Below are 12434 nucleotides of genomic sequence, written 5' to 3' on the forward strand. Positions count from 1 at the left end.
GGTGCAATTTTGAAAATCTCTTCCAGCACAATTTCCTTCCTGCTTTGTTAATGTGGTAAAGTAAATGTGTTCCTGAGCCTAATGCGATACCACAGAAGAGAGCATGGGGAGAGAGAGGTTTCAGAAGCTAGAGACCTTTGGATGGATTCTGGAATTACAATTCTGCGTCAGTGGACAAGCAAAGCAAGACACAATTGAGACAATTTACTCAAAACTAGATTTATTAAAAAAAAACTTGAATGCATAGCACTCATCCAGATTCCATTGTTGTGGACATTTTGCATTTATGTGCATCATTTTAAATGCTGCCATAAAACACACATTTGGTTCTCTCAGTAAGAACATGTAGTGTATTTATTCAATGAACACTGGTAAAGCCCTTTTTAAGTAATATATTGAAAATGTTCAGTGTACACTATTTTCTCCATATATCATGAAGCTGCAGCATCAAGAGAAATTTAGATTAAATAAATAAAAAGTAACCAAACAAATAGTAAGTAGTGGATGCTTTTAAAGCTAAGCCTAATGGCTTAACATACAGTCAAATAAAAATACCCAATTGTCTGTAGACTTTGCAGAGCTAACCGAACAATCCCCCATATAAATCCAGTGTTAAAGTACTAGCTATCTTTTGTGTGTTAAATACCTATGGGATAGATTTGCTAATACTTACCCTTCCCCCCCCACCAAAAAAACCCCAACCTATTACTGTATTACATGTAAAGATGATGATGATTTAGCCAATACAAGGATTTTACAGGCTTTGCTACAGATATCTGCTGTTATTTCAAGTCATGGTCCATTACAAAACTGTACATTCATAGTTTTAGAGGTAGTTAGCACATTGAAGACTTGGATATAGCACTGAATAAAGTGAAACCTGAACATGCAGAAGTGTTTCTTTTGGACACATTCCTTATCTCAATCTAACATTTCAGGTGGTTGGAAGTTTCTACTCCCTAAGCCTCAAAAGTAGGGACAAATTTGGAGAAGAAATGAAAGGGTTACATTTTGAGGTAACCACCAGACCATAGGCTGTGCTTACATGGATGTGTATTTTCTAGCATAAAGCAGAGGAGCTTAATCTTCCTCATTTTGATCCCCTCAGTCCCACAAAAACCAATCAAACAAACAAAAAGGCCTAACCACCCTGAAGCATGACGTGTGCGTTAAAATAACTTTAAATACAGAGGATTCCTTCTCCTCAAAAATAAAGGATAAGTTCTTGCAGCACTTTCTGGTTCAGCTCCTGGTAGAGCATCAGAACAAGTGCAGCCATCCTCTTTAACTACTGAGTATTCTGGAAAGTCCCCCTCTCCCATGATAAATATCTTTCCCTTGATATTGATATCACATATACCTTAACTCTCCCTACCTCCCACCCCCACAAGAACCATTCAGAATACTTGGGGTTCCACAGATCATATATGCTTGGCCTCATTTCTGCCATGTAAATCATAATTTTAAGTGCTACAAGTAAGGGGGGAAATCCATGAACACACCCAAAATATTTAAGTCAGTATGGCTCCATTAATCAATTCCTTTTCCCATATCAGATTGTGGTGAGAATCAGCTACCACCTTTTATGAAAGAAGAGTATATTAATGGAGAAAAGCTCTCTCACCATCACCTTCATCCCCTTGCTGAAGAAATGAAACTTCCTACTCTGGCTACCTATACCATAAAAGATACTGCAGTTCAGACAACTATGTATTAAGTGCCCTCCCTGTTACATAGCAGTTCGCTCTGCAATATGGGTTTGACTCAACATGAGGAATACAGAGACTACTCTTCAATTCAGATCTTCTGTATTGCAGAAGAATGAGCTATCCCAGTAATACCTGAGAAAATATTCTCCCTTCTCCCCTGAGCTTGGCATGCAGTACTGGATTCTTGTATGTATTTATCTGCACCTTTTCCTGTATAAGCTGAGATTTATAGACTGTTGAACGAAAGGATATTTTTATATTGGTCATATTAATAAAACTATATATAATCACAACAACTACCATATTAGTTCTGTTACAGAATTAGTATCTTAAGTTTAAACTGAACTACTCATTTCTGCAATTATTTGCACACTTTAGGGAGGCAGAAAGTAGTTTGGACTGAAATTACATTTTTTAAACACATATATGCCTTTGGTATGATGATCTGTAAATGTCCTGAAGGAAAGGTTACCTTAAATTATACCCAGTTAAAAATGTAGACAACAGCAGCACAGAATCTATGAGTAGATAATTCCCTGAGTTAGTGTGAAAGTGTTACTCCAAACATGAGATGAAAAAAAAAAAAAAAAAGGTAGAGTAGAATATTTGTCCTGTGAGGCACAAAGTATAAAAGCTAACTAAAAAAAGTCAGTTAACTTGAGTGCCTTATACAGTAAAGCATACATCTAATGAGTACGCTTTACTGTATGAAAAACAAGAACAAAGAGTAAGTTGCATTACTGATTTAGTCAAGAGAAGTTTCTCTCTCTGTAGACCTCATTTCCAGGGAAGCCTGGCATCCAACACTCCGAAGTTTGAATTTACTCAAAGTAAATCTTAATACTGTATGGCAGTATTCAATATGGCCTCTTCAAAAATAACACTGCATGTCTCCCTCATTAAAAGGAGAGCCTCTGGTCAATCCACAGCTATATTTTTTAAATGTGGGTGGATGAGTGGTAGGGGGGAGCACAGAGTGCAGTGTAAGGCCAGAAATATTAGCTTATATTCCCATGTACATACATTCCTTTTTGAAGGCATGCTACATGCTTATTCTTTGCACAGTCTGAATTGAGCTAATGCATTTCAGTGCTCGGTTGCCATTCCAGTTGCTTTCTTTCTGGAGAAAAACAAAAAAAGTACTACTTTTATTCAGATTATTGCTGTTGCTCTCAGACTTAGAGGCCTTATGGGGGGGGTAAGGGAGGGGGCAGGGGAAAGGGGTAAGAGGGAGAAAAAGAAAAGAGAATAACTGAATTTGTACTCATCACCTTTCAAAGCAGGGAGTAATACAAGGATAATGTCCATTGATCTGGTAACTCCGGTTGTAGGATACACTTATACATGGCTTTACTTCTATTGGAACAGCTAGTGACATACCAGTACCAGTCTGCATGTGACCTCGGGCCTGAACAGTGGACTGCAAGGCAGCAGGACAAGTCTGCAGTGGATAAGATGATGTATGACTAGCTGACATAATTTGCTGACAGGTTTGCTGTTGTGATGTTGGATGGTGATACTGCAATGGAGTTTGATGTGTTTGGAGATACTGTGGTATTTGCTGTGGAACATGAGTCTCTTGTGGAGTTGGGGTTTGAAAAACACTGTGTTGCGCAGACTGGCCATGTTGTCCCTTTTGCTTGTTTGCTTCTTTTACATCATTATCATGTGCACTAGAAGACAAAAAGAAAACAACGTTTTAGCCTGACTTACAGTTTTAGGACCATTCTAACAAACTGTAAAGCTAACCAATTTGAAACCTTACACCAAAACAATTAATCTACAACATTAAGATTAGTATTTGCATTTAAGATTGGAGGAAACGTTTTTTCTTGGATTTAACACACATCAGGGCAGAAGTTTTCACTACTGTAGTCTACTAATATGCTAGTGTTTGAGAAGCAGAAAGTGAAATAGTTTCTTTTCTTCAAGCTACAAACCACAAAGCAGAAGTCTGACAGTTTTGGAAAACAATAGCTTTGCTTTTATAATTATCGTCTACCTAAGGATCTTTAGGCACTTTAAACAATACAAGTGACATTCTGTGAAGTATAGGCTAAGGTAAATTTTCTCCCTCTCTCAGCAAGTCAACACTTAAACTGTACATCTGGCTATGTCATATTCCTTTAGATTCACACCTCCTTGCCAACTCCCTCTTTTCAGTTCTTCTACTGAAGTCAGAAGCATACGACTTGTACACCGTTAACTGAGGTATACTTTAGCCATGAGTTTAATTTTTTTTTTCTGCACAGGTGAGAGAGGATTGACATTTTGGGTGGCTGTTGTGCTCCTATAAATGATATTCTGATTAGCAGTTAATTATTCAGAGAAAATGGTGTACAGCTAATCATGAGGTGTTGCTGATTTGCTTTGGATGCATTGTAGGGAAGAACTCGCAGCAGCTCCTCTCAGATTTTCCTAAAAAGGTGTTAACTATTTTTCCTGAATAACACTCCTGTAATGCCACAACATTTGATTTTTTATGCCTTCCTATTTATTGTGTACACTATAATAGACCACCAAACGAGACAATTATGGGGTGGAGTGTTAATCTGTATGGAAGAACACTCAGTTTCTCTTCAAGTCTACATTTAGCCGTTTCTGTGCTTAAGCACTAACCAGTTTGGGCCTGGGTGGAATTACACCTCAGTACGGGGTAAGTGATGCCAGTAAGCCTAGACCATCTAGAGCAGTGGTCTTCAAACTGAGGTACAGGCACTCCTCACTTAACGACCGAGTTCCGTTCCTGTGACTAGGTTGTTAAGTGAATTGGTCGATAAGCGAGGAGCCGCCCCTTGATACTGCGTGCCTTGGCTCGAGACGCCGCGCTGCCGTTTCCACAATACGTTTCGTACAATACCGACTGCTCGGAGAGCTGGTCGTAAGTCCGCGCGGTCGTTAAACAGGTAGGTCGTTAAGTGAGGAGTACCTGTATACGGCACTTTGCCAAGGAATACATACCTGCATCTTTAACAACAATTACGGAGCTTCCACTTGGTCAATGTGTGGCAAGTAATGGCACAGCTACATATTGACACTGCTCTGGTATAGGGGGTATGAGCAGCAGTATCTTGCAGGTAAAGGTTTATATGGTTTGAAAACCACCCATCTAGACCAATGGAAATGACTGTGTAGCACTTTTACAGCAGCATTCAATCCTATCATCCCTTTGAATCCCATGTGCAGGAACCTGATATGTAAGTGACAACAGCCTGCCACATCTTTCAATTTGTGGCTAAATGCAAGTTTCCCTCTTAGTGGTGGGTCTGACTATCTGTAGCATGCTCCATTAGAAACTTTCAGATTGTAGGCCTTCTGAGTAAATGGGAACTCTCAGGCTGCCTATCCTATTCACTGGTTAAGTATTGAATTCTAGGTGTGTGGGCTTTTTTTTTTTTTTTTTGAGACGCCCACTTTCAGAGTTTCAATAGATATGCAAAGCTTATACCAGAGTGAGGCCTTTGTCCACATATTTTATTTGCTAGGAACATGGCGAGTTAGATTTTCTTTTCTTTTTTGTATCAGGAGCTTTGCATTGGTTGAGGTGCTACACTTAATTCTAAGTACTTTTGGAACTGATGCGACAACTGCTAGTAAGCCAATGGGTTTTTTTGGGCTAGTGGTGGAATCTATACATATTTTTAAATAAAACTATCCTTTAAATACACAGTATGTTGAGAAAGAAGTTTTTAAAAATGAGAAGCCAGTATAAAGCTTACATTAATAGTCGTTCAATACATGGCACTAGGAAGTCCCAGGAGTATGCAGTAAGTCGATGCAGTCGAGTTGGCCATGTTGGAGAGAGACGCAAAATGATTCTTGAAGCAGCCACACATGCAGTAGCAACTAAAGAAGGGGCATAATTTAAGAATGCATGATCTGGGGGGGGCGGGTAGGAGACAAAAGATTTAGGTAAGTTAGAGACAAATATTATCCAAAAACTAGAGAGGCATTAACCACATCATGCGACTCACCTTGTAAGGATACTTCCAAAAAGTAGTCTGCATATTTTGCCATGTATAACTTGGTCTTCTCTAAGCAAACCATTGGCCAGCCATCATGGAGATCTGTCTCATGAACGGCAATAGAAAGGTAATAGTCGATGAAATGAGCAGCAGTTGGGAGGCACAAGTTCCACTGAAATGTTTCTAGCAACAATAGTTCCATATGTAGCAAGTTCTGTTTTGTTAATACTAGATTCATGTTAGTCATACAGCCCAAGCTGTTCAGCTGTTCAAGTTTAGGAACGCTGTCTTCCTTTTCTTCAAATTTACCTTTGGACATGGAGAAAAGGAGAAAAAAAAAGATTAGAAATATAAAGCAAACACCACTTACTGTCTAAACTGAAGTATGACAGGAATAAACATGTCAAACACCTCCATTCCTTACATAAACAAAGCTCAAGGGGAGTTTGGCCTGAAGTGAAAGAAAAGAGCCCTGTTATAAAGTGTTAAGCTTTAGCAGATAATAGTCAGACATCCTGCAGGATATTATGTGGTGCCATGCTTCCTGTTGTCTCTCACGGGTCCTTATGAGGGGTTTGCTGCAAAGAATGAATACATCCAGACTAGATCACAGCATCAAGGATACTTTAGGAGTAGTCTTGTGGTTAAATAAATAATTCTAAAAGCTGCCAGTCATTAGTGACATACTATTAAGACTTTCTCTGAGTATTCAAAAACAAGTTTCAGTCTTTGGATTTTTTTTTTTTAAATGCAAGTCTTTCTTTGAAAATCTTCTAGTTTTTAAATGTAGTAACTGACTTAAGGGAATTTCAGTAACGTGCATCTGGAAATGCACGTTGCACCAGTTATAATTTTCCCCAACACTCCTTTTAAAAGTTATCAGTAACTCCATCCCATCCCAGATTTTGACTCATCACACTTTTACATTTGGCTATCTGCTCCGCTGCCTCAGTTTTATTGCAGAATCATTCTTATGTTTTTCACTCAATGGTTGAAGTTATGTTGTAATAGTAATTAAGTGTTTTTCAGGGGTCTTTGAATGTTAAGTGGACCGAGTCCTCCATTTTCCCCTCAGCAATTGCAGGTACCCATCCAATGAAGACATTTTGTTTATGTACTGAAACTTCCAGAGAATTCTCTCATTAATTTACATAATCATTTTTCTACAACTGTTGTAAACTTAAGAAGATATATTACACCACAATGAATTCCACTTATTCTACTGTTAATGAAAAGATGTTTGATCCATACAACTTGACTGTACTTGAGCTCACCCCAAAATGTCATCCTAACCTTTTGTAGCTGAACTTACATACATTACTTTCCATTAAACCAAATGTCTGTGAAAGCTGTTAGGCAGCTTGTGAAAGATTAGGAAGAAAGGGGAGGAAATGGGCACTTCTTTTACTTTGTCCAGTATCTAATCTGTCAACCTGGAAATGCAGGTGGCCTTTAAAAAGAAAGTCCTTATAATTCTATATTTAACTGTAGTTAAAGAATCCTTGATTTTTTTTTTTTTAATATATAAAATCTGAACCGTCATTATAGACTTTTGTGTCTACTTCTTTCAAGTCCAACAACAGTTGGAACAAGGGGCTAAAGAAAGGTCCAGTTATTGAGACAAATTCAGCAATGTCAATATAGCCCTTTATCTTCTACATACATTTACTTTCTAAATCTGCTCTATACCAGATGATCCTTCTATTTGGTACCAGATCCTGTTAGCTTAGTCAATCAAATTTGGTTGCATACTCACTTGCTAAAAGTAAACAGGAAAGAGCAACGACATGCAGCTGTTGAATGGATATATCATAGCGATCCATAAAGAGGTCCAATAGGTAAACAGCAAGATGTCGTGCTGCAGGACAGAGTCTGAAACGATTGCTCACAATGGCAATCAGGTCTGCAAAATATCTTCTCAGATGTAACTGGGGAGATTGGCCTTTGTAGGAGGGCAGCTTCAGTTCCTAGACGGAGAGCAGTGTGTAGTTTTAATACAGCCACCAATACCATTATTTTGCAAATAAATATGGCAAATAAATTTGAAAAATGTTATTACGAAAAGATTAATCCTGTTTTTATAAATGAATTGGAGGCAGATTTTAGGAATCCCCATCAGTTCCAATGTTTCTGTTCAGAGCAGAACTGTTCTCTCCCTTGAAGCTACTTGTACAGTGTTCTGTACAACACCTATAAGAGGAGTATAGCCATGTGGTAGGCCCACTCTTAATTTCTCTCACTTGGCCCAACACTTAAAGACAAATGAGCTGAATAGAAAACTCACTCTGAAGAGCAGAAGGTTGCAAGGACAGAGGCGTTAACTGCTAGGGGTGGGTTCTCTACTCTGCAGAGCTAATTTCCAGACAAAAACAGCCAAACCACCACAGCTGACCCCCAACCCCATCATGAATGAACTGAGAGGAAGCACCAGGTTCCACAGTTCAGATCAGGTAGGGTTTTATAGGACAATAGTTAAAACTTCTTAGAAGGTGCTTGCTGTGTGACACAGTTAAGATGACTTAAATGGAAATTCAGAATGTGACTGCAAATTGAAAATACTTGGTGTTTAATTTTTTTTAACCACATTTTAGTAACTTTTCCCCTTTGTAAGTAGAATTTATTACATTAGTTGCTGTTCTTGTACATAAGCCCAGATATGTGCATTGCTTTCATGAGCAGGCCTTCACAATCACAAAAAAACAAGACAACACAGCCACATTTTTACTAGGTTAAGTCACTGTAAACTCACAACTCTGGGGATAAAAGTGAGTCTTATCATTATCAAAAAGCAGTACCTTTAAAATAGTGGCATAATTCAGCTCACAGCTAAAACAATGTTAACAGGATTGCTTAAGCATTTTATTTGGGACAGTGAACCCCTTTACAACGTGTATGTACTTCTTCTGAGTATCTTGGCACCTTTCACACAGCCTAAACTGGGAACTTTTAACACATTCAAACAAGAGGATCTAGTACAACATGGCCCCCTGTGGTTTCGAAGGGCCAAGATGGGGAAAAACCTGGTCCATCTAACGTGTGCTCAGGATTAACTTCTGATAGTCCAGACATTACACATCATCTCTCAGCTGCTCTGCTGCAGCCAAGGCTTTTCATGCAGTCTTCAATTACCCTGACTTGAAGCTGGCACAGTGCTCTGCCCTGGAGAGCAGGTTTGGAACCAAGAAGTGCCACAAGCGCATTTTCAATTTACCGAGAACAACTTTCCCTGGCCGTAGCCTGCCTCCACAGGGAGTTTGCAGAAAGGCAGGGAACTCGCTACTAGGGCTGGCACCACTGGCCCCTCCTCAGCAGTCTCCAAAGAGCCAGCCTGCTCCCCTGTCATGTTCCGAGCAACTACTCCTTTGTGATGAGAGTTTTCCCCTGGCCGGCAGGTGGTTACTTCCCCGGGGTGGGGGATCCTCCCGCAGCCCCGGGCACCCCCCCTGCCGTCAGCGCTGGCCCCGAGCTCGGAGAAGTTTGCAACTCTCCCTCCGCAAAACGGGTGAGCCGTTTGTCTAGGGAGGCAGCTTGTATGCAGGGCACCCCTCCCCGCCGGCCGGGAAAGCAGGGCCGCCCCGCACACCCCCCCCCGCCCCGGCAGCGACCCGCCCCGGGACCAGCCCTTCCTGCGCGGAGCATCAGGTGGCCGGAGCCCTGGCAGGGCGGCCGCGGCCGGCTGGGGGCCGGGGGCTACCTTGTAGCGGAGCGCTTGGTGGATGTCGGCAGCCAGCTGTTCTTTCCACCACTGCGTCTCCAGCTCCATGGGACAGGCCGGGCTCCGGGCGCGCGGCGGCTGCCGAAGCCTGCGCGAGAGGACGAGGAGGAGGAGGAGGAAGAAGCAGCCGGCGCGGGACCCGATGGATCCTGCCCTGCCCGCCCCGCCGCCGCCGGCCACGAGCTCGCTCGCACAGGGCAGCCCGGCCCCGGGAGTCGTGCACCCGCGGGGCCCGGGCAGCCCCCGCCCTGGACGGGCCACAACAAAGGCTGCGGCGGTGGCAGCCCCCGCCACTCACCCCAGGCGGCGGCAGCGCGACTCACAGCCGCCGGGGCAGCGCGGCCGGGGACAGCCCCGCGGGCATCGCGGGCAGGGGCGGGGGCAGGAGAGCGGCGTCCCGCAGGCTCCGCTCGGCATCAGGCCGAGCCGCGGCCCCGGCCCATTGTTAAAGGGCTGCGGCAGGCGGGCTTGTGTACAAAGCCAGGCGGCAGGCACATGCCGCTGGGACTTTACCAATCCACGCGCGCCTTACAACGGGGCCTCGGCAGAGCGCGCCAATGGCTGCACAGCACTCATGGAAGCTCAGCGGCTCCGTTCTGCCACCACATGCGAGTGGACTTTGAGCCCGCTGAGCTACCGTAGCCGGCCAGAATAAAGCTGGGGAGGGGGTGTTGTCACGTGACTTGTGCTGGCTGGCGTTCAGTCTGGGCGGAGGGTGGGGCTAGCGCCTGTGGAACGTGTAGTGGCTGTCGCGTGCGCTAAGTCCTTCGTGGGGGATGCGGATGCGGGCGCGGGCGGGTTGTCCGGTCCGCCCCGCCCCGCCCCGCCCCGCCCCGGCGGTGGGAGCGAGGAGCAGCGTCCGAGGAATAAGGCGCGACCCGAGCCGGTTGCGGGGACTGAAGGTTTCGGCGACGGGTCCTGCCGGGGTGGGGCTTCGCGTCCTCACGCGCTTCGAGGCTTTGCACGTGCCCGACTGGTGCGTGGTGCGGGAGGGTCCTAGCGCGGGGCAGGTTGGAAGCGGTCTGAACTGCTGCGGTGACATAATTTCTCTTTGCGTCGGTTCAGTCCACCAGGGTATGGTGCAGCGGGTCCAATAAACGATGTTACCAAACGTGCTGCTTTCATTCCACCCAGACAGCGGAGCCAGCTTGATTCATCTCTAAGTCTGAACTAGGAGTTTGCAAGACCCAAGACCATGCGAGTGAGCAGAGAAGCCTCAGAATGGGTGCGCCTGCCTTGTATTCCCTTGGTGCTTTGCTTCCTTCTGAGTTCTCAGTGGAGGCGTTCTGACTGCCTGCAAACTAGGTTTTTTGCTTGCATGCAGCCCTCATGGCGATCTGCCAGGATTTTCCACGCTGCTGTAGCATGTTCTTTTTCCACCAGTCTGGTCCAGTCAGGGAGAGCACTTGGGGTTTTACTCTTTTCATATAAACATGGGAGTTTTATTTTGCAAGTATTGCAAAAAAAAAAAAAAAAAGTCTGCCTTTTTCACCTGGAAAAACTCCCAACTCTTTCTTTGAGGGCCAGATTCATGATGTTTGAATAATTGAGGCTGTTAATTTTGGGGAACCGTGGATGGATGGATTAGTCATTTCTGTTGTGAGTATTGCACAATATTAGGGGTCTTTAAATATAAATTAAGCAATAATTCTGGTGTTTCTGATTAAAACTTGCTTTCAAACAAGCTTTTCCAAGTTCTTTTGTTTTCTACTTTAATTCTAAGACATTTGTGTGCTAGATAACTTTAGTAAAACATTGTCTATATGCAAAACCAGTTTATGGTGAGAATATGTAGTCCTGAAAACCATGTTGCAGATTGTAGAGGCATTGTAGATGTGGAAGGAGGCAAGGCTGTTTTGCCAAAGTAAATCTGGAACAGACCACAGGCAGTCTTCTAGACCACAGCTGTCCAACTTGTGGCCTACAGGCAGCATGTGGCTTGCAAGGGGTTGATCAGCACCCCCTGGACTCCCACCCAGCATGGACTACTGGTGCTTCCTGAGTCTGCAGTGGGGGGGGGGGTTCCCCAGAGGCCAGCCAACACTACTGCCACCAACATGCTGCTGGTGGAGCCAATTTCAGGGGAGGCACTCCATAGGAGCACTTGCTGTCAGGGGGGGCAACAGCGCCCTTCCTATGTGGCTCTTGTGCCACCCAGCCACCTCTGCCCCTATCACTGTGGCTGCAGAAGGCTTTCCCTCTGGCTCTTGCTTTCTACATCTGCCCCAGGGGGTGAGATGGCACAAGGCAGGTCATGGAGGGGAGGAGGCAGAGGAAATCCTGCAGCTGATGAGCTGCAGGGAAACATGGGCAGGCAGGCTGGGCTCCCTGCACATATGTGCTGAAGTGGTGGAGGGAGCTGTGTTTATTCAAGTGGCTAGTGAAGTGGATCTTCAGTTGTGAAGAAGGCATTGATGTTAGTAATATACAGCTTAATTTAACTTATTAATGGTGGTTAATAGTGAAGGGATTGTCTGAGGTGCTGAGTCAATTTTCACAGATGTCAGTGCAAATTGAGCGTGATTAGCATTGAACAGATCTGGACCCAGAAGGACCAGGAATGCAAGGGCCTGGTCTAGATGCTAAGCTGTTGAGGTGCTCTTGCCCAATACTGAGCACTCTCTTCCTATGACTTGATTTGAGGGTGCTTATTCTCTCATAGGAGATGTTAGTCTCTTTGCAGGACTGGATCTTACATTCCAGCAGAGTGAGGTCATTCTGAAATGAATTGGTCATATATATTATAGTAGAAGGTCAGAATCCATGGACAGTCTTGATGGTGGTAATAAGAGTGATCTAATGCTCAATTGCCCTTTTATGCTGAAAAGCTCATTATACTTCCTACTTAGCAGAAAAGAAGGGAAAGAGCCCACCCAGACTGAGACAAACTCAGGTTCGATAGGGAAGTTATGTCTTGGCATTCATTCTATGGGCATCCCAGCTGATTGCTTTACTGTGTCTGCATATTCTGAAGCTCACAGTGATGGTGAAGTCAGCTAATGTGACTGATGAAGTCTCTGGTATCTTACCAGAGCTGGTTAGCTC

At 43.9% G+C, this 12434-nt stretch overlaps 1 protein-coding gene across 4 annotated transcripts; it reads right to left on the minus strand.

Moving 5' to 3' along the window:
- Nucleotides 1–203: 203 nt before the first annotated feature.
- CCNJ (cyclin J) lies at nt 204–10280 on the minus strand. Of its 4 annotated transcripts, none has more exons than XM_059729985.1 (7): nt 9688–10280; nt 9369–9477; nt 7431–7641; nt 5684–5983; nt 5429–5555; nt 2981–3382; nt 204–2829 (listed from the first exon to the last, which is right to left on the minus strand). In XM_059729985.1, the coding sequence occupies exons 1-7, from the start codon at nt 9804–9806 to the stop codon at nt 2796–2798; spliced, it is 1302 nt and encodes a 433-aa protein (XP_059585968.1). In that variant the 5' UTR covers nt 9807–10280; the 3' UTR covers nt 204–2795. The 4 variants fall into 4 exon arrangements, with proteins under 4 accessions (XP_059585968.1, XP_059585967.1, XP_006274354.2 ...); XM_059729984.1 differs by having other exon boundaries at nt 5429–5588; XM_006274292.4 differs by having other exon boundaries at nt 204–3382.
- Nucleotides 10281–12434: the final 2154 nt, after the last annotated feature.

This window comes from Alligator mississippiensis, chromosome 6, assembly GCF_030867095.1.
Source record: "Alligator mississippiensis isolate rAllMis1 chromosome 6, rAllMis1, whole genome shotgun sequence".
Lineage (NCBI taxonomy): Eukaryota > Metazoa > Chordata > Crocodylia > Alligatoridae > Alligator > Alligator mississippiensis.

Bases quoted from the DNA above. Each gene is read 5' to 3' on its own strand.
- CCNJ (XM_059729984.1), bottom strand. From the start codon at position 9,806: ATGCCGAGCGGAGCCTGCGGGACGCCGCTCTCCTGCCCCCGCCCCTGC. The intron at 7,642-9,368 runs GTAGCCCCCGGC...CTCTCCGTCTAG, and splicing joins ACCAAGCGCTCCGCTACAAG to GAACTGAAGCTGCCCTCCTA. The intron at 2,830-2,980 runs GTGATGAGTACA...GTTTTTCTCCAG, and splicing joins ATTACTCCCTGCTTTGAAAG to AAAGAAAGCAACTGGAATGG.